The 27,974-nt window shown below is 40.7% G+C and overlaps 1 protein-coding gene across 2 annotated transcripts in view; it reads right to left on the bottom strand.

The window, feature by feature from the left end:
- The window catches only part of SNX9 (sorting nexin 9), a 123,228-nt gene that overhangs the window by 59,560 nt on the left and 35,694 nt on the right, over positions 1-27,974 (bottom strand). For both annotated transcript variants that reach the window (XM_028847289.2, XM_028847290.2), the window contains exons 2-4: positions 19,359-19,445; positions 14,108-14,182; positions 12,164-12,289 (exon numbers count right to left, since the gene is read on the bottom strand). In XM_028847289.2, the coding sequence (XP_028703122.2) occupies positions 12,164-12,289; positions 14,108-14,182; positions 19,359-19,445 (288 nt within the window). The remainder of the gene's footprint in view (positions 1-12,163; positions 12,290-14,107; positions 14,183-19,358; positions 19,446-27,974) is intronic.

Raw genomic sequence — 27,974 nt, 5'->3', positions numbered from 1 at the left:
AGGCAAAAATTTCCAGCGTATAGCAAGGTGAAAATTGCAATGTCTGGCATCCAATCATAATTTACCAGGCATGAAAAGAAGGAAAATATGACCCAGAACGAAGAGAAACATGAAGCTGATGCAGTACTGACAGAGATGAAAGAAGTAGCGCTATTTAAGAGCAAGAGAGGTTTCAAATATCATTGAGGTAGAAGAGCTAGAATGGGCTTCCAAAAGGTAGTAACTTTAAGCACAAAGAAAAAAAAACAAAACACATAATTAAATCAATGTAAATCCATGCATCCATGCTACTATCAGAAAAAAGACAGGAATGCTTTCTTCGCTGGTCACTATTTGTAGTAGCTATAAAACAACTTCTTACTTTGAAACCTGGCAATTAAGGAGAGGTGAAATTAGCCATCTATCCTGATTTCGAAATTGAAATTCGACATAATTAACTAGCTCCAGCTGATACAGGAAAGTCCTACTTTCTAGATGAAACCAGCTCAGTAAGTGTGGAAGGAATAACATTACTGATTCTGGCAAGGATTACCAACTGGTGGTAAACCATTACCATTTATATACAATTTACATCTGTATGTTTGTGTGTATACCCATGTTCACACAGAGAAAATAAGACAGACACCTAGTGTAAAGAGTAGTGACTGTGAAAATGGGATACTTTTCTTTTTGCTAGTCTAAATTTTCTACAATGCATATGTACTGCTTCTGTAACAATAAAATAAAAGGTTACTTTACTAATTGTTTTTAAAGACAGGATGCTAATTAGCGACTGCTGACCACAAAAATAGTAGTTTCTGGTTTTGCTATATTTTTTTATGTTGTTGCATTCTACTCCTCATATGACATCCCTGGGGAACTGGGACCAGTAAGAAACAAACCCTTACTTCTGACAACAACATGCAGAAAGTAGGGCAGGGGCTTGTTTGGATGACATGGTTAGATCTGACTCAGTTCACTGGTTTCCTAGTAAGCAGCTAAGACATGGCCTAAGAGGAAGGGCTCTCACTGCAGAGACCATGAGAACAGCAACTGTGGCGTAGCAGAGATGGGCAATGGCACCACGCCTTCTATCTGTCTGCACCGTAACCAAATCAGGCCTTGCAGGAGGGCTGGGTTTCAGAATTAATGAAAATGGTAACTTATATTTACTTAAAGTTGCTTTCTGTTTGGCTTTCTACCAAACGTGTACAAAGGGTATATGAAAGCTCAAAACATACTGTGAGTGGTCGCAGCTCTTATGGCCCACCGAATTCCTTCCAGTAGACACCAAACGTCCACCACAGGTCAACACAGATCATCCCATCTCTAAGTCCACCAGTTAAGAGGAGTTCCCAATCACAGGCTAACTACTCTCTATGTTATGAGCTTGGGATGGGGCCCTGGAGGCATTCAGGGGTCCGCCTATCACCACATAAGGAATTCCTCACTGTGCCTGTCACATCCTTCCACAGCGCCTGTGATGACGTCCCCTGGCCTATCGTGCCACGGCCCATCTTATGACTATACCACATGCAACTATGTTAGGAAGTAGGAATAGAAAGCAAATATCTGATTCTTAAACCGGAGAACATCTCAACCAGAATTTCTGACAAACATTTAACTCTTTTCCTCAAAAGGGCCTGAAGAGGTGATAATATTCTCTTACATAAAAAAGCTAACCACCTTAGCTCAAAATATGGAAGAATTTGACAGATTTCCTATTTCATTCTTTACAGATCCTTGGCTCAAAGGACATGATCTAATTCTACAGATGAACCTGTACTGACGTTAGAAAACCACTGATGGAACATAAAACTTGCACATTGTTTTAAAAACGAAGGTAGATCACAACAACAGACTCAGTCATATCAATATTACTGATTGGGAATTACCAAAAGAGGTGAAATTATATAACAAATCCTTTGTTAAGTCACATTCTGAACCTACAGATGTCAATTTCAGGTGTTTATTTATTTATTTATTTAATTTTTTTTTTTTTTGAGACGGGGTCTCGCTCTGTCACCCAGGCTGGAGTGCAGTGGCGCGATCTGGGCTCACTGCAAGGTCCGCCTCCTGGGTTCACGCCATTCTCCTGCCTCAGCCTCCCGAGTAGCTGAGACTACAGGTGCCCGCCACCACGCCCAGCTAATTTTTTGTATTTTTAGTAGAGACGGGGTTTCACTGTGTTAGCCAGGATGGTCTCGATCTCCTGACCTCGTGTCCGCCCGTCTCGGCCTCCCAAAGTGCTGGGATTATAGGTGTGAGCCACTGCGCCCGGCCCAGGTGTTTATTTTTTAAACAAACAGAATTAAAACAACAAAAGTTTCCTTAAAGTAAATGGATATTTGTATTAGCTTAGCGAATCTACTTATTCGGATAGCTCAAAGTCCTAAAATAGGCAGCTTTGAGTACAGAATAGGATGGCGCTACAATTAGCAAATAGTTTGCTTCCAGAGAGACCTAAGAGAAGTCCATGTGAAATAAGCTTTACCCCGTTCTGATGACAGGATGGATGTATAACAATGCTGGCTGGTCCTTCAGCACCGCAGTTTTAAGGTTAAAAAAAAAAAGACTTTGCTTTAATAGTCTGTTTCCAGTTAGACAAAACAAACAAAACCCACCCTACATAATAAACTTCACCAGCATGCATTTTTGAAAGGTTCCTCAGATGAACAAAGCTGTCTTATGATGTCAGGGATCTGTGACAAAGCACAGAAGGTTGGTATTGGCAGCCTCATGCAGTTTTGAAGAAGATGTCCATACATCCTCTAACACTGGTATACGATCTTCCTTAAAAAGCCCTATTACCAACTAAAAAGAATTCATACAGGGGGTGGCAGTGAGAGTGAAGAGATGGAGAGAATCTTTTCAATAAAGTTCTGTAAAGAGAAAGTCTCAATAAGCAATTATGAGATGCCTAAGGCATAAGACTTACGTGAATTAATGAAAATATAAGCACATCTAATACTGAACCTTTGTGAAGGTTTATCAATTTATTTTTAAATGGACTACAAAAAAAGGCCTAAAATGGCCTACATATAGACTTCTGAGAACTAAGAAAGCAAAATGTAGTTCCAACATAAAATTACCATTGCCTTCCTCATCCTTTAACCAATAAAAATTCCTTTGTAACAAATATAATTACATGGAAAATCTCTGAAAGGAAAAATGTTATATCCTTAAATACCACTTAACTTCAAGCATTTGTTTAATATCCAAACTGTTTTAAAAAAATAACAATGCCAGAGGATTTTCTGTAAGAGAATCTTTCTGCTTTTGATTGGGTAGCCCGTCAGATGGGAGAATGACAGGCCAGTGATGGGACAGCTCCTAGTCCTGTGGTCAGTGTTAAGAACACAAACTTCTTCAAGGCAGGGATTCAGGAAATCTGTAAGTCTCTTAATATCTTACATTGTAAAGTACCTTTTGATGTATTTATATCTGAGAAAAAAAGTTATTCAAACAAGAACAGAGTATTATGGTACAAAGTCTCTTATAGGTCATTGGGAATAGAAAAAAAGACAAATTCTTTGCTTATCAAGCTTAACAACTTACAAATAAGCAATATAATTTGTAATAAGAGTCACAAATTGTGCTAAGGGAATCCAGAGAAGTAAAACAGAAAACGAAAGGTTTTATAGAAGACGTGGTATTTGAGCTGAACCTGAAGAGATGGGCTTCTGAAAGATGGAAGGGTCACTCTATTATTCTTAGAAGAGCAAGCCGAAGGTACAAATTAAAGGTGAAACAGCATGGGACATATTTGGATAATCATCAGTTTGCCTGGAGACAAATACATAACTTCAAGATAAGGTGATGATGGGTAGCCACACTGAGGCATCACAGAAATATAACCGAGCTTGGAAAAGTACCTCAACCTCAAATTCAGATGAATTTCTTCTATGATTTCCCTACCATGAACTGTTCAGCATATGCTTGCATAACTCTGATACACAGAGACCTTCTCCTGGGATAGCCCTGCTGATATGTAGAAAATGATTGTTCCAGAAGGCAACAGAGAAGCCTCTGAAATTTCTTAAACTTAAGAGATGACACAAAAGCATACATCAGCAATGCTGAGGGTTTGGCTCCAGTCCATCACATTAAAGTGAGTCATGTGCATTTTTCTGGTTCCCCAGTGTACATAACAGTTATGTTTACACTATACTGTATAAGTGTGCAATAGCATTATGTGTAAAAAATATATGTATCTCAATTAAAAATCCTTTATTGCTAAAAATTGCTAACGATCATCTGAGCCTTCCATTAGTCAAGCTGCACCCTTTTTGCTAAGCGGGGGCTCTTGTTTTGATGTTCACGGCTGCTGACTGATCAGGGTGGTGGGTGCTGAAGGTTGGGGTGGCTATGGCAACTTCTTAAAACAAGACAGTGAAGTCTGCCACGGCAACTGACTCTTCCTTTCATGAAAGATTTCTCTGTAGCATCTGATGCTGTTTGATAGCATTTTGCCCACAGTAGAACTTCTTTCAAAACTGGAATCAATTCTCTCAAATCCTCCTGCTATTTTATCTACTAGTTTGTTGTCATTTCAACGATGTTCATAGCATCCTCACCAGGAATAGATTCCATCTCAGGAAACCACTTTCTTTGCTCATCCATAACAAGCAAAAGTTTTATCAAGAGGTTGAAGCAATTCAGTCACCTCTTCAGGCTTCACTTCCATTTCTAGTTCTCTTACTATTTCTACCACATCTGCAGTTACTTCCTCCACTAACATCTTCTATGAGGGTTAGAATCTACTTCTTCCAAACTCCTGTTAATGTGGATATTTTGACCTTCTTCCATCAATCATGAATGTTCTTCTTGGCATCCAGAATGATGAATCCTTTTCAGAAGGTTTTCAACGTACTTTGCCCAGATCCACCAGAGGAATCACTATTTATGGCAGCCATAGCCTTGCAAAATGTATTTCTTATAAGACTTAGAAGTCGAAATTACTCCTCAATCCATGGGCTGTTGAATAAGTGCTGTGTTAGCAGGCATGGAAACATCAGTCTTCATGTATATCTCCATCAGGGCTCTCAGGTGACCAAGGGCATTGTCAATGAGCAGTAATATTTTGAAAGAAATCTTTTTTTCTCAGCAGTTGGTCTTAACAGTAAATCATATTGCAAACAGATGTGCTGTCATCCAGGCTTTGCTATTCAATTTACAGAACACAGAGTAGACTTCACATAATTTTAAGGGCCCTTAGAATTTTCAGAATGGTAAATGAGCACTGGTTTCAACAAAGTTACCAGCCGCATTAGCTCCTTCTAAGAGAGTCAGCCTGTTCTTTGAAACTCTGAAGCAGGCACTGGCTTCCCTTCTCCAGCTGTGCAAGTCCTAAGACGGCATCTTCTTCCAATAATAGAAGGCTGTTTCATCGGCTCCGAAAATCTGTTTAGGACAGCACCATCATCAATAATCTTTGCTAGATCTTCTGGATAATGTGTTGCAGCTTCCACAGCAGCACTTGCATGCTTCACCGTGCACTTTTATATTACGAAGACAGCTTCTTTCCTTAAGCCTCATGAACCAAGCTCTCTTTTCTTCTGCAGCTTCCTCACCTCTCTCAGCCTTCACAGAATTGAAGAGAGTCAGGACCTTGCTCTGCATTAGGCTTTGGCTTAAGGGAATGTTGTGCCTGGTTTGGTCTTCTATCCAGACCACTCAAACCTTCTCCTTATTGACAATAAGGCTGTTTCAGTTTCTTATCATTCAAGTGTTCACTGGACTACTACTTTGAAGTTTCTTCAATAACTTTTCCGTTGCATTCAGAACTTGGCTAAGTATTTGGCTCAAGAGGACCTGGCTTTTGGCCTGTTTCAGCTTTTGACAAGCCTTCTTCACTAAGTTCAATGATTTCTAGCTCTTGATTGAAAGTGAGAGAAATGCGACTCTTCCTTTCATTGAAACACTCAGAGGCCACTGCAGGGTTATTAATTGGTTAACTGAACTACTGTTGTGTCTCAGAGAAGAGGGAGGCCCAAGGACAGGGAGAAAGATGAGGGAATGGCTGGTGGGTGGAACAGTTGGAACACATAAAACATGTCAATTAAGCTCGCCATTGTGGTGCCTCAAAACAATCACAATAGTAACATCAAAGACCACTCATCACGGGTCACCAAAACAGATACAATAACAATGAACAAGTATGAAACATTGCAAGGATTAACAGAATGTGAACCAGAGACACCAAGTGAGTACGTGCTATTGACAAAATGGCGCCCACAGACTTGCTCAAGGTAGGGGGTGCCAAAAACTTTTGATCTGTAAAAAACGCATTACCTGTCAAGTGCAATAAAGTAAAGGGCAATAAAATGAAGTGCGCCTGTCCTTAATGTCTTGTTTCAGAAGCAGTGGTATATGAGATTAACTATAATTAACAATTATGAAACCACTACTAAGTACTGTGTACTCTTCTAAATACTTTAGAACTCTTTTCATTTACTCTTTCCAACAATCCTATGAGGTTTTACAGATGAGGCACAGAGACGCTAAGCAGCTTACCCTGATTCACACAGGATGTGTGAGATCTGGGATTAAAACCCAGACAGTCTGGCTCCTGAGCTCACTGCCTTGACACCAAGCTAGGCTGCCTCTTAGGAGGAGAGAAAAGACAGGAAATCTGTTAGAACAATGGATCTCAATCAGTTCCTTCTCTCTCCACATCTCAAGGATGCAGAGCACGCCTCTCAATAACTGTGGCTCACGATGGCACTCGGTTAGGGTTTCAAAACAGAATAAAAAGAGGGTACAGAAAGAAGTAACATTTCAGAGAAACAGAAATAGGAAAGTCAGGAAGAGAAACTAGTTTTGTGGGGAAACAAGTGATTCTGTTGAAGATGAATTTCAGATACAGAGGAGACATGCTGATAGAACTGTTCAACAAAAAGCTAGAAATTGGGCAAATCAAAGAGAAAATTCAAGAGTAGAGAGACACTTCATAAGGGAATCTACACGATTAGAAAGGGTAGAACAGTGAGAGAGGTTGGAACACAAAAGGGTAAGTGGATTGAAGACACCCTTTTAAAAGAGGGAAGAAGTGGGAAAAGAAGGAAAATATTTATGAAATGTCTTCCATGTGTCCGGCACTACTTTACATTGGTGACCTAATCCACTGACAATTCAGGAGGCAGGTCTTATGCCAAAGCCACAATTCTTACACAGTGGAGCCGGACTGGCAAGCCTGGATCTAACAGCAAACCTTACATGCTTCCCACCACACCACTCACCTGGGGTCTGGCGGGGTGTGAAACTGTGAAACAGAAAAACAGAGAGATGCCAGGGACAGTATGTGACAGGGGCCAGAAGGGCTCTCACCAAAAGAAAAGCAGCTTTATTCCAAGTATACACATCTTTCTAGTGTTTGAAGAAGACAGAAAGCAAACCTCTCAAGTAGAAAACCTTCAGATAAGACATCTGGGTTTACAGAACTTTTAAGTAACATTTAAAACTCATTGTTCTCATTTTCTAGAAAAGTAGAAAACAAATTTTCTATTAATTTCTCAAAAGTAAGTACTCTAAAGCAGTAATCTGAGAGTTTAAGATCCATACTGAGACCTTTTCAGAATCATGGCAATGATGTAATCTAAACAACAACTGGATGAAAAACAAGACTAGCACACACACGAGTAGAGATTTTTAACAACTGAGATTCATTCCCATCAGCTGGGCCATTCATTCTAGCGGTTCAGCCACTAATGTGAAATACTCTTGAAACTGCAAAATAACCGATAAGTAACTAATAATGAAACTACTATTGACCACTAAAAACTACGCTTTCTTTTCAAAGGTAATAAAATGGTTGTCCTCATCTGAGTAATATAAAATCTGTATTTGAATAAGAACATGACAAGAGTTTGATTCAGTTCTTGGGTATCCTTCAATAAATTTTCTACACACTTTGCATCTACGGGGCGTGTGTGTGTGTGTGCATTTACACACAAGAAAGATAACATTACCCATACTGAGGTGCCTTTTTAAAAAAAATCATATATCTCTATCTGTACATCTAAATCTACCCTCACTCTCCCTAAGAGAAGCTCGACTTTCCACTGCGTGGCTGCCTATAGTTCATCTGACCAGTCCGCTGCTGACAGACATTTACATTCCGGTTTTCTGCTGTTACAAACAATGCCGTAGGAAACGTTCTTGCCCAGAAACCTGTGTTCTGCGAGCAGATCTGCAGGAGGAACTCAGAACCGCTGGGCCTTAGAGGCATGCATTGTAAATACTCATATACATCACCAAACCGGCCCCGAAGAGCTTCATCACTCTATCCTTTCCCTCGCTTTGTATGACACTGCCTATCTGACCACACCTTTATGACACTAGGTTTTAAAATGTTTTCATTCTCTGCTAGTTTGATAGAAGAATCTCAAAATGAACATTTCCCCAAGTTTATTAACTATTAGTACCTTTGTCCTCCCAATGAACGGCCTGTCTATACCCTTTACCTATTTCTTCTGAATTCATCTTTTTCTTACAGATTAGCAAGAATATACGTATATGAATGGAATTAGCCTGTATCTGTCACAAGTCAGAAGTATTTTTCCTAATTTAATATTACTTGTTTACTTAAATGTATCAATTATCTCCTTAATGGCTACTAGACTTTGTGCTGTCAGCCTCAGAAAGGGCTTCCATAGGCCGGATGCAATTGGGAGGCTGAAGCAGGCGGATCACAAGGTCAGGAGTTCGTGACCAGCCTGGTCAATATGGTGAAACCCTGTCTCTACTAAAAATACAAAAATTATCCGGGTGTGGTGGCAAGCACCTGTAGTCCCAGCTACTTGGGAAGCTGAGGCAGGAGAATCACTTGAACCCAGGAGGAGGCGGAGGTTGCAGCAAGCTGAGATCGCACCACTGCACTCCAGCACCTGGGCGACCCAGCAAGACTCTGTCTCAAAAAAATAAATAAATAAAAATAAGAAAAGGGTTTCCATATTCCAAGGCCATAAAAATATGCTGTCTATTATTTTCTCCAAGTACTTTAATAAATAGCTTTATAATTTTCCAAATTGAACTGTTTCAGTCCATTTAAAGAACAACTTATCATATTCCTTTCACAGTGACAATTCTAATCTAAACTTAGCTGGACTACGTTTGAGCTGATAAAGCGCTGTCTCACCATTAAAGGAGGAAAGCAATCACAGCGGGTCAGCGTCCTGGATGCATCAACACTGCCCTGACACCAGCACTCTGCTTACCTGAGACTACTCAGTAAGAATCTAGGATCAAAGGGTCCCCAAGCAACCTGAAACTAGGATTTTCAAGAAAAACCAAAAGAAAGTGCTATCTTTTGGTTTTTACACATTCATGAACTAGTTACTCTGAAATGCAGCACAGATGAAGAATACAAAGTCAAGGAAAGAGTAGCAGGCCCGAAATAAGTTATTCAAAGAGATCTTTAAAAAGATATGACTTAAAAGAAAAATACAACACTCAGGAAATTGGATAACCAACTGAATATGAGGCTTCAACTTGCTTGTGTGGGAGGAGAGTCAAATTTAAACGAACTGATGTTAAGACGAGTAAAGAGACACTGGCTCAGAAGTTGGCAGAGTGTGCCAAGCTGAAGAGATGCAAGTCTCAGAGGGGATGTGCCCGCAGGCCTGATTGGCGGGAGAGAGGCCCAGCTTCTCCGAGGTCCGGCTGTTGAAACAAAACCGACCCTGGGAGAATGCATGTGCCGGAACATGCAATCGGAGCCTCCCAAGCAGCACACCTCAGAGCACGCATTTTCCTACCCGTGTTCAGAAAATGAAAGCAATGGGCAAACCTGATAGGAAAATGTTTAAAAAGCTACCCATTAATAATGGTCATTTGGTTTCCTACTTGTGACATCTTTCATGATATTTATAAAATGTACCCAAATTTTGGCCTACTTAAAATTGTTCTCATATCTCAGATAACAGAGGGCAGAGATGGCTGTTAAAATATTTTTACTTGATTTAAATTAAATTCAAATGCTCTAATGATAGCTATGCTTTCTGCATTTCACTAATTCTAGTTTCAGTTAATTTTTCTTTGCTTTCAAAGGATCTGATTAGATTCAATGTTAGACTGGATTCCCCACCCCCCGCCTTTTTTTTTTTTTTTTTTGGTTTTATTACCTGCTAAATAACCTAGATGAAACAAATTTTAGACTTATGCCAGTTTATATTAAACTACAAGTAAACCAAGGAATATATTTCCTAACAGAACATTACTTAAATCTGAGTTTTAATTTATTTTCATTAGCTAAACTGCTTCCACCTATCTTGAGATAATAGCTGGTCAGTCCCTCGAATTAAAATAAGGTAAATATTTCTATTTTTTGTTTGCCTCACTTATTCTATGATCACCTCATTACAATTCTCTCATTTAAAACGCTGTCCTTTATTAATGCAAACCCATCTCATGGGTGCTTTTGTGTAACTCAGTGAATCTCAACCGGCTTGGCTTTGCTCCTAGGTAACTTGGCTGTATCTGGAGACATTTTTGGTTGTCACAACAGAGGCGGTGGGCATGTGACTGGCACCTGGTAGGGAGAAGCTAGGAAGGCTGCTCAATATCCTGCAGTGCCCAGGACGGGTCCCACTAGGAAAGGGTGTGGGGCCTCAAACAGCACTGAGGCTCAGGCTGAGAACCCCTGGGAAAACTTCAAGTGAGGTATAACTACTATTCACGTTTCACAGTGAGTAACCCTTACCTGGCCAATGTTCTCAAGTAGTACAGAATAATAAAATATAGAAAAGTGTTCTTCAATTACCGTGATCACCTTGCCTGCAAATTTTAAATATCTGAGTCTAATTTGTAATTCAGAATGTCTACAAAAAGCTGTTTTGAAATGTGTAAAACCTGCAGTTAGTATATGGTGATAAACTTAAACTCACTTGGAAGGTCAATTGACAGATATTCTTTCTCTTTTGAGACGGAGTCTCACTCTGTCGCCCAGGCTGGAGTACAGTGGCACGATCTCGGCTCACTGCAGTGGCCGCCTCCCAGCTTCAAGTGATTGTCCTGCTTCAGCTCTCCGAGCAGCTTGGATTACGGGTGCCTGCCACCACACCTAGCTAATTTTTGTATTTTCAGTAGAGATGGGGTTTCACCATGTTGGCCAGGATGGTCTCAAACTCCTGACCTCAGGTGATCCGCCCGCCTCGGCCTCCCAAAGTGCTGGTGGGATTACAGGCGTGAGCCACTGCGCCTGGCTAATAAACAGATATTCTATAAGCAAATAATTGTAAGTGATATGATTATTAGGCCTGATATAATGTAAAACCTTTTATGTAGTTAAAAACAAAAATCAAGACATAACATGTCCTAAAGCCCATTCATTTCTAAAGATGTAAGCAGTAACAATATTTTAATTCTTTTTTTTAACTTTCTTTTTAACGTGTGGAGATGGGATTTCACTGTGTTGCCCAGCCTGGTCTCGAACCCCAGCACTCAAGCAATCCACCTGCCTTGGCCTCCCAAAGTGCTGGGATTACAGGCGTGAGCTACTGTGCCCAGCAGCAACAATATTTTGATACCTATCTTCTTAATTTTCTTCTTGTCATTTACTCTGTGTCATCATTTGGCAATAAATGAAATAGAAGAATTAACCTAAACTAGTCAAATTTTAATTAAAATTAATGTAAAATTTCCTTGTATTCTTCTCAAGTTATTCCACTATTCTAAGTTTCCTGGAAGCAATACAATAAGAGTACCAAGTGCTGAGTGCCTGGATCTGGTAGACTTTCACATGCATTGCTTCTACTTGCAGGATGAGGGCCTCTAGCTCTGAGAGTGTAAGCAGCATTCCAGGGCCAGGGAATCCATTTCCTGATCCAGGCCGATGCTCTGACACTGACCTCCTCAACAAGACCCTCCTTTTCTTCCTCTTCTTTCCATGACTTTATCTAAGAGGGTTTGCAGTTTCTGGGGTCTGTGTTCATATCATGACAGACTTGTCAGCAACCCTCAATTAACACCCTGCCTTTTCTAATAAATTTTGCAAACAGTCATTATCAGGCTTAACAGGTGAGTTCTTTGTTAGTACCCAACAGAAATGCCACATAACAACCTAAAAGCGACTTTGTTTATGCTTTTGGGGGATGGCAATAGCTATAATGCATCACAAGCTTTCACAAATATGCTCTGCTTTCAGTAAAGCCAGCCACATCCAGAAAAAGGAAGTGAGACGTACCTGGTGGTTGTTGCTGGCAGCCGACGAACTGGCCTGAGCTGTGCTGGCTGAGAGAGAATCAAGGAAGGCTTGGTCAGCCACAGAATTCCCACAAGAAAATTGATCTTTTCCATCACTGGGTAAAATCTGAATAGTAGAAAGAGTCACAATTATTTTCATGCATTAGGGTCACTTCAGGGAGTCTGGTGAGGGCAAGCAAGAATTGTCAAAAACCGTTTATATTCTTCAATGCTACAAATTTCTCTCTGAGCACTGCTTTCGCTGCATACTTGTATTTTGATGGGTTGTATTTTCATTTGCATTTAGTTCAAACTATTTTTTAATTTCTCAAGATTTCTTCTTTGATCCATGCATTATTTAGAAGTGGGTTGTTCAATCTTTAGAGATCTTCCATCTATCTTTCTGTTTTGATTTCTAGTGTGATTCCATCGTCGTCTCAGGGCAGACACTGCATGATTTCTTTCAAACATGTTGAGGTATGTTTTATGGCTCAGAATATGTGGTCTGTCTTGGAGAATGTTCCATGTAAGCTTGAGAAGAATGTGTATGTGGCTGTGGTCTGATGAAGCAGTCTATAGACATCCACAAGTGGACATCAGTTTATTGATGGTGCTGAGTTCAACCATGTCCTTACTGATTTTCTGCCTGCAGGATCTATTTCTAACAGAGGGGTTTTTATATTCTTAAAAGGTAAGCAAACCCAAGAATATCTGTAATCACTAGTCCTTTCTATAAGCAGAATCCTAGAAAATCCACTTACTGCCAGTATCAACTTAAATCCTCAGATTTTTCTCAATTTTGTCAATTTGTAGGCTCCTGGATGCAAAGTGCATACAAGTAAAACAAGACTTCAACATGAGATCTATGGATCGAGGCCAGGGGTCTGTGAACAGGGGTTTGCAGTTGTATGGAAAAGGCTGTGGTGTGTGCATGGGCACATGTTTCTGAGGGAAAGCCTAGAGACTGCATCAGATTCTCTGAGGGGTCACGACTCCCCACCCCTCACCGTCTATCAAGAACAGAAAGATGGCCTTCGATATCACTCTGCAGCCAGGTCCCAGGTAAACATCCTCTGGGGGGAATTCTTTTCTCCTGGAGGTGAACCAAAGGTACCTTTACTCTTGATCTAGCTCCAGTTGTACTCACAGGACATCAGGAAACCTTCGCTTTTTTCTGTCACCCAACATGAAAGACAAGCTTACCAAGAAGCTGCACATGCTCAGTTTGGAGCGACCGAAAGACAACCAGCAGGGGGCGCCAGGCGGTTGGCTCAGCTGGGGGTGTCCCAGGCAGGGCCAGCCCAGGCTGCTGTGTTGCTCTCCTGGGTACCCGACCTAACAGCTCTCCCCAGGAGATCCCCACAGCAGCTCACCCAAGATACCCTTCTCTCTGTCCATGGGAATGGGAGAAGGAACTGAGATACACACTTAAAAAAATCTATTTAACTGTGAATTAATTGTACAATAAACAATATTATAGACAGCAGCAATATCAGCAAAGGAAAAATATGTTATATGTATCATATATATTAAAAATATATATTATTAAATACATATTTAAAATTTATGTAATATCGATATATTGATACATAATTTCATCTTATTAAATTTATACAATTTGTAATATATTTATACATATTTATATTATAGACAATATTAGCAAAGGAAAAACATTAACTTCTATTCAGACTAATTAAAAGTTGCTATCCCTGGAAGAAACTTAATCTAAATATTTATAGTCATTCTTTGGAGCTTGGATCTACAGGTAATATTTTTCTTAGTTCTATTTCAATGTACTTTCCATATTTTACATAGTTAACATTTATTATATTTACAACGGAAATTTTATTTTACAAAAAGTTGCTGACTTCCTGAAAGTTGATAATTCATGAAAAGATGCTGACAAAGAATGAGCTCTAATGAATGAATGACAGGAAGCTCTTACTTCAACATAGTCTGTAGGAACCAGCCCTCGTTCTCCTTTGATGTTTCTTCCTTCCAGCCATCCTCCACCTACATCCTAATAAGTCACCAAAAAAAACCAAAAACAAAAACAAAAACAAAAACCAAAAAACAAAAAGAAAAAGATTACAGTTGAGATTTCCTAGAGAAATTTTGAGTGGAGGAATTGTTATACACAAAAAAAGTAATTAACATTAAGCTTTTTATTCCCAGAGAACATTGTTCAAAATCTTAAATTCTTAAGCCTTCTCTTTACGTCAGAAAATGATGTAACCTAAAAACAAGAAAAATCAAACTTCAATAATAAGTGATGAAAGACTGAAAACAGCTGATGATTAGATGACCCGCATCTTGTCTGTGTTCTGGTCTGTGGCAGATGATAAAAGCAGCTTGCAGCTCTGAATGTGAAGCGGTGGGATGTGCACCCCAGGCTTGGAATCTGCCCTCTGCCACCTCACTGGTCAACACAATCAGGTGGAAATCCTCCAGGGAATCCAGAACTTGCCTCAAGGGCTTCTGCACACTTCAGCTGGCTCTTCCAGCACCCAAGCCACTATATGAATGAATGTGGGTTGCTAGATGTTGACAGAGACCCAGTTTCCCTGTTGCCCCATCCAAAGCCAGCCAACCTGGAGAACTGCCAGACTCATGAGTGAGGCTAGCTTAGACCAGTCAGTCCCCAGCAGGGTCCAGTGACTGCAGACACATGCAGCGCAGCTCAGGAGAACCATCCAGCTGACTTGTAGATTCCTGAGCAGTAACAAACGGTTATGGGGTTAAACCGCTAAGTTTTAGCATTGTTATGCAGAAAAAGTGAACTGATTCATGGTTCCTTAGTTCTCCTGGGTAAATAATATTAATACACTAAGTAATAAAGTAGAACTCTATATACCAGGATTGCCATTTCACTCTATGATCAAAGGAAAAATTGTAACTTTTAGTCAGAATAAAAGTTGCTATCCTTGGAAGAAACTTTATCTAAATATTAAGCTATTAATGTTAATATTAATATTATTATTAGCAACGTTAAGTGGCAAGTCCCACTTTCTCATCTTAACATACTAAGAGTTTTTAAAGTTTTAAAATAATGCCCTTATTAGTTAATAATTATCTGAATCTGAATAATCACATTCTCTTAAAAAATCACTTTAAGCCACAACTTTGTCACTTTCTGACCACAATAGCAACTTGAGGACAATACTATTTTACCAAGAAAACTGAAATACTTCAATAAAAAAATTAGATGAGGCCAGGTACGGTGGCTCACACGTGTAATCCCAGCTACTGGGTAGGCTGCGGCATCAGAATTGCTTAAACCCAGGAGGCAGAGGTTACAGTGAGCCAAGATCATGCCACCTCACTCCAGCCTGGGTGACAGGGTGAGACCCTGTCTGCAAAAAGAAAAACAAAAAAGGTTAGTAAGACTCAAGAATCTTTAATCTCTGCTATGATTAAAAATGAATCTATTTAACTTATACACATCTAGCATTTATTTTTTTAAATTATTATTATACTTTAAGTTCTAGGGTACATGTGCACAATGTGCAGGTTACATATGTATACATGTGCCATGTTGGTGTGCTGAACCCATTAACTCGTCATTTACATTAAGTATATCTCCTAATGCTTTCCCTCCCCCATCCTCCCACTCCACGACAGGCCCCAGTGTGTGATGTTCTCCTTCCTGTGTCCAAGTGTTCTCACTGTTCAGTTCCTACCTATGAGTGAGAACATGCACACCTAGCATATTATACAAAATTACTACATAATATTTTACTAATCAGTGTTTTTTTGTTTTTTTTGTTTGAGACAGTGTCTCATTTTGTCTCCCAAGTTGATGTGCAGTGGTGCAATCTTGGCTCACTGCAGCCTCGAACTCCTGGGCTCAAGTGACCCTCCCACCTCAGTCTCCCAAGTAGATGGGATTACAGGTGCGCATTACCACACCCAGCTAAATTTTTGTATTTTTTGTAGAGATGAGGTTTTGCCATGTTACTCAGGTTGGTCTTGAACTGCTGAGCTCAAAGTGATACACCCGCCTCGGCCTCCAAAAGTGCTGGGATTACAGGTGTGAGCCACTGCACATGGCCCATTCTTTTTTTAATCCAAGACATATAAAGTATGTTTTCTAAATATGCTCACTATTCAGAAACTACTATCACTTCTGCCGTTCCTCATTCTCCTTCCTTGATCTTTGCACTGCCATAGTCCTCACTCTCTCCTTCCACAGGAGCTCTGTGCGAGAGCATGCGAGTGTGCGTGTGCATGAGAGCAGGTGAGCGTGTCTGAGGGGCATGTGCGTGCTTGCATGGGTGAGTGCTGCATCTGTGTGAGGAGAGTGTGAGCAGGTGAGAGTGTCTGAGGGGTGTGTGCGCTCGCACAGGTGAGTGCTGCATCTGTGTGACAGCATGAAAGTGTGCGTGTGTGTGAGAGCAGGTGAGAGTGTCTGAGGAGTGCATGCACTCGCAGGGGTGAGTGCTGCATCTGTGTGAGAGCAAGAGAGTGTTGAGTGTGAGCACAGGTGAGAGAGAAGGCATGTGTGCATGCTCACACGTGTGAGTGCAAATGTGAGAGCGTGAGCATGGGGATGTGAGAGAGCAGGTGAGTGTCTGAGGGGGGTGTGTGTGCTTGCACGTGTGAGTGCTTGTGTGAGAGCATGAGTGTGGGTGTGCATGAAAGCAGGTGAATGGGGGTGTGCTCACACGTGTGAGTGCATGTGTACGTGTTGAGAGCATGAGTGTGGGTGTGCATGAGGGTAGGTGAGAGTGAGGGGGTGTATGTGCTCGCACGTGTGCGTATGTGTATGTGTGACAGCATGAGTGTGGGTGTGTGAGGGCAGGTGAGAGTGAAGAGGGTGTGTGTGTGCTCGCACGTGAGAGCTGCCTATGTGTGAGAGCATGCGAATGCGGGTATGTGTGAAAGCATGCAACTGTGGGTGTGTGTGACAGCAGGTGAGAGTGAGAGGGTATGTATGTGTGTGTAAAAGTGCATATGTAAAAGAGTATGTAAAAGTGTATGACAGCAAGAGAGGTGTACGAGGCTGCAAGGGTGTGTGTGCATGTGTGTGCGTTTGCACGCATAAGGGTGTGTACAAGTGTGTGTGGGGGGGGTATGCACAAGAACGTGAGAGAGTGCGTGTGAGAGTACGTACATGGGTGCGTGTGTGTGCCTGTGCACGTGCACAGGGAAAGGCTGGGGAGGTCTGATGGGGCCCATGGTGGGGTGTCTCACACACCTGCAGCTGACAGAATGCTGCCAGAGAGGAGTGACCCGGCCACACTGGACACTTAAGACAGACCCTGGGCTTGAGGGAGAGGCCAGTGAAGAAGGTGCACGGTCCAGGCAAGAGGATACGAGCTCAGCTCAGGGCGCTGGCAGGAAGCGCTGGGTGGAGAGGAGAGGCTGGACGGAGTAAAACTTTAGGGAGAGAAACCAATAGCTTTAAGTGACTTAGCCTTGGTTCACTGAATAGAAAGGCGCCACAATAGAAATAAAGAGAAGTAGGAGTAGGCTGAGCGTCGCATGGGTGATGAGCTGAGTCTTGACGTGGTCAGTTTGAAGTGCTTGTGAAAAAACTAAGTGGAGGTGTCTGGGACACAGCTCGAAGACCCCCTCTGAGGCTGGAGCCACATGGGGAAGCTGCAGATACAGGTTTAAAGTCATCAGCACAGAGATGGCAATACAAAAATCTGAGACCACACAATATAAGGAAATGGGCTGAAGATGGAAAGATGTGGGAATCCCAACACTTGCAAGGCAGAGACGGGAGGGACACAAGAGGACAGCCAGCAAGGCTGGGGAGAGGGGTGTGGGATCCAACATGTTCTACAGTGCAGACACAACAAGCTTCCTTCTGGTAACATTTAGTAAGAAACACTGGCATGCAGACCTCTCTGGAAAACAGGGAGCATAGGGCAAGGGCCAGGTTTCCTATCTTTGTATCTCCAGGGTACGTCTCCCAGGACTGCACATACATTAAGTACGTGAGTGACAGTCACGAGCGAGAGGACACAGAAGAGACACATTGTAGTGTGGGGTCCAGAGGCGGAGGCGTGGACCAAGGACAGGGATGCAAGGGCAGTGTCACGAAATCAGCCAGGTGAAGAAAGGGGTAACGACAGGTTCAAGTTTTACTCAGTTTACAAAGACGAATTCTCCCTATCTGCTTTTGCTCCTTCTCCCTCTATATGAACCTGCAATGAAATACTATTAATTAATACAATTTTTGTTGCAACATTATTTCAAATGATGTTCATCTCATAATTTTGCTACATATTTTAAGAACAGTTACAAAAAGTTACATGTAAAAAAGACAATTAAATGTAATGAGACAAATATCACACAGAAATAATGGAAAAAACCATAACAGAATCTTGGGCAAAGATTGGACAAAAAATGAATATTGTTTGCCTCTAAGCTTCCTGGCAACACAGACCGTAACAGAAATCCAACAGTCTATGAAGATTTTATTTCATGCAACAAAATGTGCCCAATGTCCAGGAGAAAGAACCTGAGATAAGAGGTCACACAGATGCTTATCAGGGAGGGCATAATAAACCTAGTTATATAAGCAGAGACACACACACATCTGAAGAGTGTGTGCATGTATGTGTACATATGTATACATATGAGTGTACCTTGAAGATGCATGTATGTATATGTATGTACACAAGATCAAACAGGGTTTTGTAAAGATGCAGAAACGCTTTTTTTATATATAGTTGCTTCTTGTTCAAATAAAAGCTGAGGCAATATCTTGTAATTCAGCAAAGGGAACTCCACTGGGAGCTGAGCTAACTCCACTGGAGCTGGTCTAAGTATATTGCTTTCTGGCAATCTAATCTGATTTAGGAAAAGAGCTTAGAAAAATGATGATAGGATCAATCAGTTAAGACATTTAGGAAAATCACCATCATCTTCTACTTATTCTAGAGACACAGTATTATCGTGCTAGGGGTAAACACACTGAACTACGTTCCAGGACAATTATGGAGTACCTAAAAGGTAAGATAAACATATCAAGGAAGATACAAAATAAGCAGACATAATAAACTCAATTACATACATAGCTGTCTTTAGGGAATATTTTCCTATATTTATATAATAGCTTCTTACTTCACCATCAATATTTCATAAGCAACAAGAAAAAAATCACGTGGGTTTGAATGATTAACTTACAAAAAAATAAATAAGTCCACATGGGACAATCAGATTTGAATGTACAGTTCTCTTACCGGATTTGTGATTGTGATGATTTCTCCTTCATTAACCGTCAGTTCATTATTTCCAGGTTCAGCAGCAAAATCATACATAACCCGAGCCTATCAGGAGTGGAGAGGAAAAGAGGATGTTACAAACATAGATGGCGCAGTAAAAACACAAAAGGTGTACAGTTCACTTTCTAAGCACGCTGGTACGAACATGATAGTGGCTGCGGCTGTTTTGGAAGAAAGGAAGACATTACCAAAATGGCTCATCTGCTCTACTGTGAGGAAGAGTAACACCAAGGGCGAGAGCCCTGTTCTGTTCTGGAGGCAGGGAAGGTTTCTGGCAGCTGCCCACACTGCATTTAGAGATCAGCCCTAAAAAAGTTACTCAAAATATACCTATTTTGGTTGAGTGCAACAGCTCACACCTGCAATCCTAGCTACTTGGGAGACTAAAGAGCAAGAGGATTGCTTGAGGCCAGGGGTTCGAGACCAGCCTGGGCAATAAAGTGAGATTCCATCTCTACCAAAAAATTAAAGAAAAATTAGCTGGGCATCGTAGCCAGCACCTGTAGCATCAGGTACTCAAAAGACTGAGGCAGGAGGATTGCTTGAGCCCAGGAGGTCAAAGTTACAGTGAGCCGGGATCATGCCACTGCACTCCAGCCTGTGCGACAGAGTGAGACTCTGCTGTCTCTTAAAAAAACAAAAAACAAAACAAAAAAACAAAAAACAAAAACCCCCCACCTATTTCATTAACAACAACAACAACAACAGATTATGCTCTTCCTCTTAGGAGGTAAGCCTGGAAATACACAAACTGTTCATTCGGGGAACAATGACTCTCAGAAACTGAAGAGAGAGGCACACACACACGCACACACATCTAAGATTCACACATCTTCAGAAGAATCCCTTGCTATTAAAATGTTCACTGCTCCTTATCTAATAAGAATGATAATACAGCATCTTTAACCACATTAACTCCGAAATGTGATCTGAGTACTCTTCCACCATACCAACACTTACCTAGGGCAGTGTGTGCCGGTCAAGTTACCTAACAGCCATGATTTTAAAATGTTTCCTTAAAATAAAAGCTTTTCTTTATTTTTCCAGACAGAGTTTCACTCTGTCACCCAGGCTGGAGTGCAGTGGTGCCATCATGGTTCACTGCAGCCTTGACCTACCAGGCTCAAGCAATCCTCCCACCTCAGCCTCCCCAGTAGCTGGGACTGCAGACGCGTGCCACCGTGCCCAGCTATTTTTTGTAGAGATAAGGTTTCGCCATGTTGCATAGGCTGGTCTGGAACTCCTGGGCTCAAGTGATGTTCCTGCCTCAACCTCTCAAAGTACTGGGGTTACAGGTGTGAGCCACTGTGCCCAGCCCTAAATGAAATCTTAATTTCATATAAGACAGACTAGGACAAAGCTGTTCTGGCTGGAGTGAGGAGGGACTGCTCTTGCAGGCTCTTCCTCAAGAGGATCCTTGAGACAGGGTCCAGAAACACTGATGCCTTGGAACGCTGCTATGCGTGCATCCCAAGAGAGAGTCACCGTGGTAAAAACAAAGTACATGTTTAAAATGTTTTATATATACCTTTATAATATATAATACATATTTTTAAACCCTGTTCAAATTCTCAGTGATTGTCTTTCACAGACCTGTCTTCCTGAAGTCTATCCTATAAACTGGGCATCACATGTGCCTAGGAAACATATGGTTTAAGAGCAATTGTTTGTCCTAAAAGGCAAATTCAAGTTTAGCGACAGGGCTAGTCTAACAGGACTAATGCAAGTGCACTAATTTAACATATTTATTGAACACCCTACCGTATGGCAGAAACTTGAAAGGCCCTTTTGTTGGCCATCGCCCTTTCTATGTATTCGCTTAATGATGCCTGAAATTAGTTTAATGAGAATAAAGGTTCATATTTAGTGATAACAGACTAAGAAAAAAAAGCCAAAATACTATTTTGAAATACTAAAAACTAGTAAGATGGATTGATGGATGAGTATGCGACAAAGCAGGCACTGAATCTAGATGGTGGGTCTATGGCGTTCAATTCCAACCTTTCTCCATGTCTAAAATGTTTCCTAGTAAACTGATGGGAAGAAACAAATGGTGGGAGAGCCTGTGAGTCAAGACATCCCAGCAGCTCCCCACCTCCACCTCCACCCTCAGAGGCTGGGACCCGAGTGGAGAGCATGGCAGGGCGCCCAGGCCAGCAGGGCGGCTCCCTCAGGGCGTCATGAAGGACAAAGCAGTCGTGCTGAGGTGTTTTCCTGACACGGCTGCAAAGGTGGACAGAATTCTGCTTGTCATGTTATGTAGTGTTTGTTTTTGTTTTTCCTGAGACTGAGTTTCGCTGTTGTTGCCCAGGCTGGAGTGCAATGGTGCCATTTGGGCTCACTGAAACCTCTGCCTCCTGGATTCAAGTGATTCTCCTGCCTCAGCCTCCCAAGTAGCTGGGACTACAGGCACCCACCACCATACCCAGCTAATTTTTGTATTTTTAGTAGAGATGGGGTTTCACCATGTTGGTCAGGCTGGTCTCAAACTCCTGACCTCAGGTGATCCAACCACCTTGGCCTCCCAAAGTGCTGGCATTACAGGCGTGAGCCACCACGCCCGGCTGGGGTAGTTTTTGTTTTTGTTTTGTTTTTGAGACACAGTCTCACTCTGTCACCAGGCGAAAGTGCAGTGGCCCAATCTCGGCTCACTGCAAACTCTGCCTCCTGGATTCAAGCAATTCTCCTGCCTCAGCCTCCCAAGGAGCTGGGATTACAGGCACACACCATCACACCCAGCTAATTTTTGTATTTTTAGTAGAGACGGGGTTTCACCACGTTGGCCAGGATGGTCTCGATCTCTTGACCTCATGATCCGCCCACCTTGGCCTCCCAAAATACTGGGATTAAAGGGTGAGCCACAGTGCCCGGCTGGTGTTTTTTAAAAACATGTTGCATCAACCTCGATCCTTCCTGCCATGAGGACAAACAGGAGAGAAACGCGGGCAAGGGACGGACTGGAAGCAAGCGACTCCTCAGAGAGGAGCCCGGGAGCAGCAAAGCCACACTCGGCACGAGGAACCTGCTGTTGTGTATTGGTCCTCAAGAATCCTACTGAAATTTTAAAAAATCCAGCTGAATCCAATTAGTTTCCAAACATAGAATACCTAAGCCCCTTGTTTACTAAGCTTAGAATGTAGTGAAACAGAATGTGAAACAAGTGAGAAAGAAAGAAATGGAAACGGCCTATTTAAAAAACATTTAAATATTACTAAGCACTTACTCACTGCTACGGTTAAGAGGGTTTGGACCCTCCAAAACTCGTGTTGAAACTGAACCCCCAAGGCAGTGATGTTGGGAGGTGCGGCAAATGGGGGTGTTTAGGTCACGCAGGCTTTGTCCTCACGAGGGGATCAACACTGCTACAAAAAGGGCTCGTGGGAGTGGGTTTACTCTCACCCATCCTTCTGTTGTGTGAGGACACAACACCCCCTTCCCCTGGAGGAGGGGGCACTCAAGGCGCCGTCTTGGAAGCAGAGCCAGGCCCTGCCCTGCCAGCACCTAGATCTTGAACGGCCTGCCTCCACAATTATGAGGAATAAATTCTGTTCTTTGTAAGTTACCCAGTCCTAGATCTCCGTTGTAAGCACAAAACAGACAAGGACACTCACAGAAAAATGTTTATAAACTTTGTAAGTTTATTTAAAACACTGAATTAAGATTTAAACAGATGCTTCTTACAAATCTGAACTGAGAATAATTCTGGAGGACAAAAGGATTTAATAACCATATCTCCAAATGAGTATAACATGTCAATAAAAAAAAATACTGACTATTCTATTCAGCCTAGAGATGCTAAAGCTTCAATGAAACTGAAAGCCTTTGGGTGTCATCTCCCAGCACCCCTCTTTTCTCTTTCCTATCCTTGCATTTTGCCTATACCTGGTTTCTCACTTTCCCCTTCTCACCCTCTTGTTTACCACTAACAGTATCCAAACAGACAGAGAGGCTGGCCTCAACCCCAATTGCCAGTCTATTTTCCATGTGGCCTTTGAAAGAAATGGTCCATTTTCCTACACTGCCTTTTCCACTGTTAGCTATACTTCAAGAACTCATTCTTCAACTATTTCCAAGAGCTAAATTTCCACCTAGTCCTGGTCAGTGGATAACTCCAAACTATATATTCAATACATATTGTCAACCACAACTAATCTCTTCAACAGAAATTTCAAAAAGTGTTACAGATGACATGAATGGCTACTAGACATCAATCTCACATATCTGTTCCATTAACTACTAATCTACTTAGCAGTAAAATAAACATTAATGGATTCAAAGCTCTCCATTCAATGCTCCAGACACCAGAATACCAAGTGTGCAAGCACACATCTGCCCACAATGTGCATAATCCATTCTTAACACATACTTCCTTTTCTGAGAGGAGAGGAGTATGACAATATGCATTCTAACTGACCTATGTTGTACATATCTCTTATTCTGTCTGCCCCACATCCCTTCCTTTTGGAAACTGGATTATCAGAATTCTTTCTCAGAGCTCTTTGATATGGGAGCTGGGGACAGTGCTCCTTCTCTCTGGTATTGTTGTCAATGGCTAACTGGCTGAGGTGTGGAGAAAGTCTGTCTGAAAAATGAAGTCAATGTAGCACAGAATGACAAAGAGAAACAGTGTCCTGTTTGAAGGACAAGCTTGGCACTCATTCCCCACCATGGAAGACTTCTCTGTTACTGGAGCCAATGTATCTTCTTTCGTGCTAATGTGAGTCCACATCTTGTCACTTGCAACCTAGAGAGTCCAAGTTAATACAAACCAATAACCCCAAACCAAAGAATTTATTAAGGAAACATTCTAGGTAAAAAAAAAAAAAAAAAAAAAAAAAAAAAAAAAAAAAAAGCAACAAAAAACAAAAACAAAACAAAACCAAAAAAAACTGGCCATAAGAACTAAGAACTACCTGTATTTATTATGCAAAAATGAAAACAAACAAAAAAAAACCTAGATCCTAAAATGAACAACAACAGAGAATTAAACAGTTCTAAATAGGAAGGAAAAAAAATCCACAAAACTCTGGCAATAAAAAAAAGTTCATATGAGGGTTAGAATGCAAAAGCTAAGGCCCCATTCTTAAGTATCTACCTCTCTGACTGCATATAAATCACAATTACATCTTGGGGAAAAAGCAGTAAATCTTCAACAGTGTTGCTCCCCATCTTTAAAACAGAAAAGTACAACTAAATAAAATATGTAAATCTTCAGAAATTTGAGGGAAAGGAGGACTTGACACCCTTGAGAAGTGAAGTTCTGCATAAAGAGTAGGTAATATTTCTATATATAACTAGTTTACCTCTTTAAATGGTAAGCTTGTTTAACTTAAGCACATTCATGACTTGTAAAATTTTATAATATTTAATGCCTTCCTCAATCTTATCTTGACTTATCAGAAGAAACAGAACTTACTTTCACAGACCTTGAATGTTATTATGCTATTAATATATGTTGATGTATTTGTCCTTAATCTAAATGATGAAGGCATAAATGCTTTTCAATACAAGTCGTCCCTCCTTCTCCACGGTTTTACGTTCCTCAGTTTCAGTTAACTGCTATGAAATGCAGTTGGAAAATATTAAATAGAAAATTCCAGAAACAAACAATTATGAGTTTTAGAGTCCATGCCGTTCTGAGTAGCATGATGCAATCTCACACTATCCCACCCGGGATGTACGTGAATCATCCCTTTTGCCCAGCATCTCTGCGCCGCAGACACCGCCCACCCGACAGTCATGTAGTAGCCGTCCCAATTAGCAGACTGACTATCAGGCATGGCAGTGCTCATCTTCAAGTCATCCTTATGTTACTTATCATGATCCTGACGCGTAAGAGTGGTGTTGCTGGCACACTACAATAACTGTTCTATTTTACTATTAGTTATTCTTGTTCATCTCTTACTGTACCTAATTTATAAATTAACTTTGTCATAGACATGTATAGAAAAAACATAGTACACATAAGGTTTGTTACAATCTTTGGTTGCAGGCATCCCTGGAGGTCTCGGAACATATCCCCCATCCATACAGGGAACTACTGCTTATCAGTGATTTCCACAGCTTTTGTTCAACCTTGTGCTTACTCCATTGTTATTTGAACCAAATACAGAATATAATAGTTATCATCATGAAATTTCAAGCTATTAGATTCAACCAATTGCTCCAATCTACTAAGAGCTTTCTGAATTCTGAAGCCATCACCCAGTTCTCCCTTATCTTTTCCTGCTGGGAGTCATCGGAAAGCCGCACACTTTCTGTAGAAAGAGCACACTTTCTACAGTTTCACCAGTGTCATTATTCAAATTGTTAAACTATGGCAGGGCCAACTCAGCTGCACGTGGTAAGAAGCTCCAAGGGGATGTGGGTCAATTAATTATTATGTTCTCAGAATGTTGCTCTTAAAATTTCCAAAGAAGGAAATGAAGTTTCCTTAAATGTTTAGAAGCAATTTCTTTAATAATCCATTCAAAAGTATAGTCAAGATGAAAGAAACTTTTAACAGTTGTTCTAGTAAAATATCTTTTCCCAACAGAAGAAATTTCTAAAAAGAATTGGTAGCAGCAATTGAGAATGAATAAAAATTTTAAAATATTTTGTATGTAAAATTTTCAGGAATAAACTACTGGTGAATTGATATGTTCTTTAAACATGTTTTTTCCTAAAATAGGTTTGTATCTGTTATTCTGAAATAAATGCACTTACAGTAATTTGTTAAACTGATGGTCAATTAGACAAGCAGTTGGGGAAATTTTCAAGTCAAACAGAAATGTAAATAGAAATTCACTGAGTAGAATTATAAATTCCAAATAAATACTTAAACTTAAATCTGAGTGTAACAAAAGGCAATTGTACAATTCTAGGGGAGCAGAGTTCCAAATACTTAAAATACATAAATCAAATCGTACCATACTCTTCCAAACTACACTTCCTCTCTCTAGTTCACTCATGCAGAACAGCTCTGGAAAGTACTCAGACCACAGGAAATATGAACTGAGGCTACACTATAACCAGACTTCTACAGATTAGGATGATTTTAAGAGTCATTCTACCCACACTCACCCAGATCAAAGCTTCTATATGCGGTGTACACAAGAACAATTAGACAAAGATATCTTAACAGTGATTTGATGTGGTGGCATCAACTAGCCATATCACACGTACCATCACCATTACCAAGTAATATGCCAAAACAGATACTTCTGAAACCCACGTGTGACTGCCTGTTCTGTGCCTTACTTCATAATTAAACACACAAAACTTTAATTTAATTGGATATTTTATTGTATTTGAGAGACCACATCTCACTCTGTCACCCAGGCTAGAGGGCAGTGGTGCAATCATGGCTCACTGCAGTCTCGAACTCCTGGGCTCAAGCGATCCTCCTGCCTCAGCCTCCTGATAGGACTATAGGCACATGCCACCACTCCTGGCTAATATTTTATTTTTTAAAGAGACACGATCTCACTCTTGCCTAGGCTGTTTTTTTAAGGCCATGTCAAAATGGCTGTATCATACAAAACACTTTGATTTGAATGCTTTAAACGAGGGGTTGCTTTTCCTTTCTCTGCACAGGACCAGATAGTAAATATTTTAGAGTTTGCAGGCCATTCAGTCTGTCTGTGCTGCTGCAGTGCAAAAGCCACCACAGACAATATATAAACAAATGGATATGACCGCGTTCCAATGGAACTTTATTTACAAACTGCACATGACAGGCTAGATTTTGTTAATGGGTCCAAATTTGCTGACCCCTATAACATGACCTGGAACAAAATTATTATGTAAAAATCACTAATCTTAACATAAGGCAGAAGTCATAAAGGAAAGAATATTTTCAATTCAGATCACAAGATGTTAATCTTCTAATACATAAAGAGTTTCTGGAACTCAAGATAAAGACCAGCAACCTAATATAAAAATGGGCAGAGGAACAAACAGTTCATTAAAGAATACAATGGCCCTTAAATGTAGGACAAAATGCTCAATCTCACACAGTAAGAAAGACAAATTAATCTGGTAGACATTGCCAGATCCCCACTGCCTCAATTTGGGGTTGTACTATTTAAACTTCTACCAGTATTATATACAAAAGTAACACTTTTCTACAGCTTCACAAACAGAATAAATAACTCCACTTTTGTACTTCTGCAAATCAGATGCTAAGGAATGCTACCCCAATATAGCTTCTACTAACAGGCAACTGATTAAACCAGGCTATGCCATAAAAATGGAATATTATATAGCAACAAGAGAAGGAAAACAATCTATATACTCAGACATGGAATGAATACATGGTCAAAAAAGGTCGACTGTGGAACAGGGCATATAGCATGCTCCCTTTTTCATGAGTAGAATATTTATATTTGCCAGTATTTCCATAAAGAAGCATTAGATAAAACAAGAAATTAATTTTAAATTGGTCACCTAGAAAGATGAGAGAAGAAAATTAGTGATAATACAAGTGGAAGTGACATTTCTCATTATGTTTCTTTTCATATCATTTAATTTTAACTGTGTGTGTGTATATCACCTGTCCAAGAACTCTAAATTAAAATGAGAGGAAAAAGACAT

This window comes from Macaca mulatta, chromosome 4, assembly GCF_049350105.2.
Source record: "Macaca mulatta isolate MMU2019108-1 chromosome 4, T2T-MMU8v2.0, whole genome shotgun sequence".
NCBI classification, from domain to species: Eukaryota; Metazoa; Chordata; class Mammalia; order Primates; family Cercopithecidae; genus Macaca; species Macaca mulatta.
This window is presented reverse-complemented; position numbering and strand designations above follow the sequence as displayed.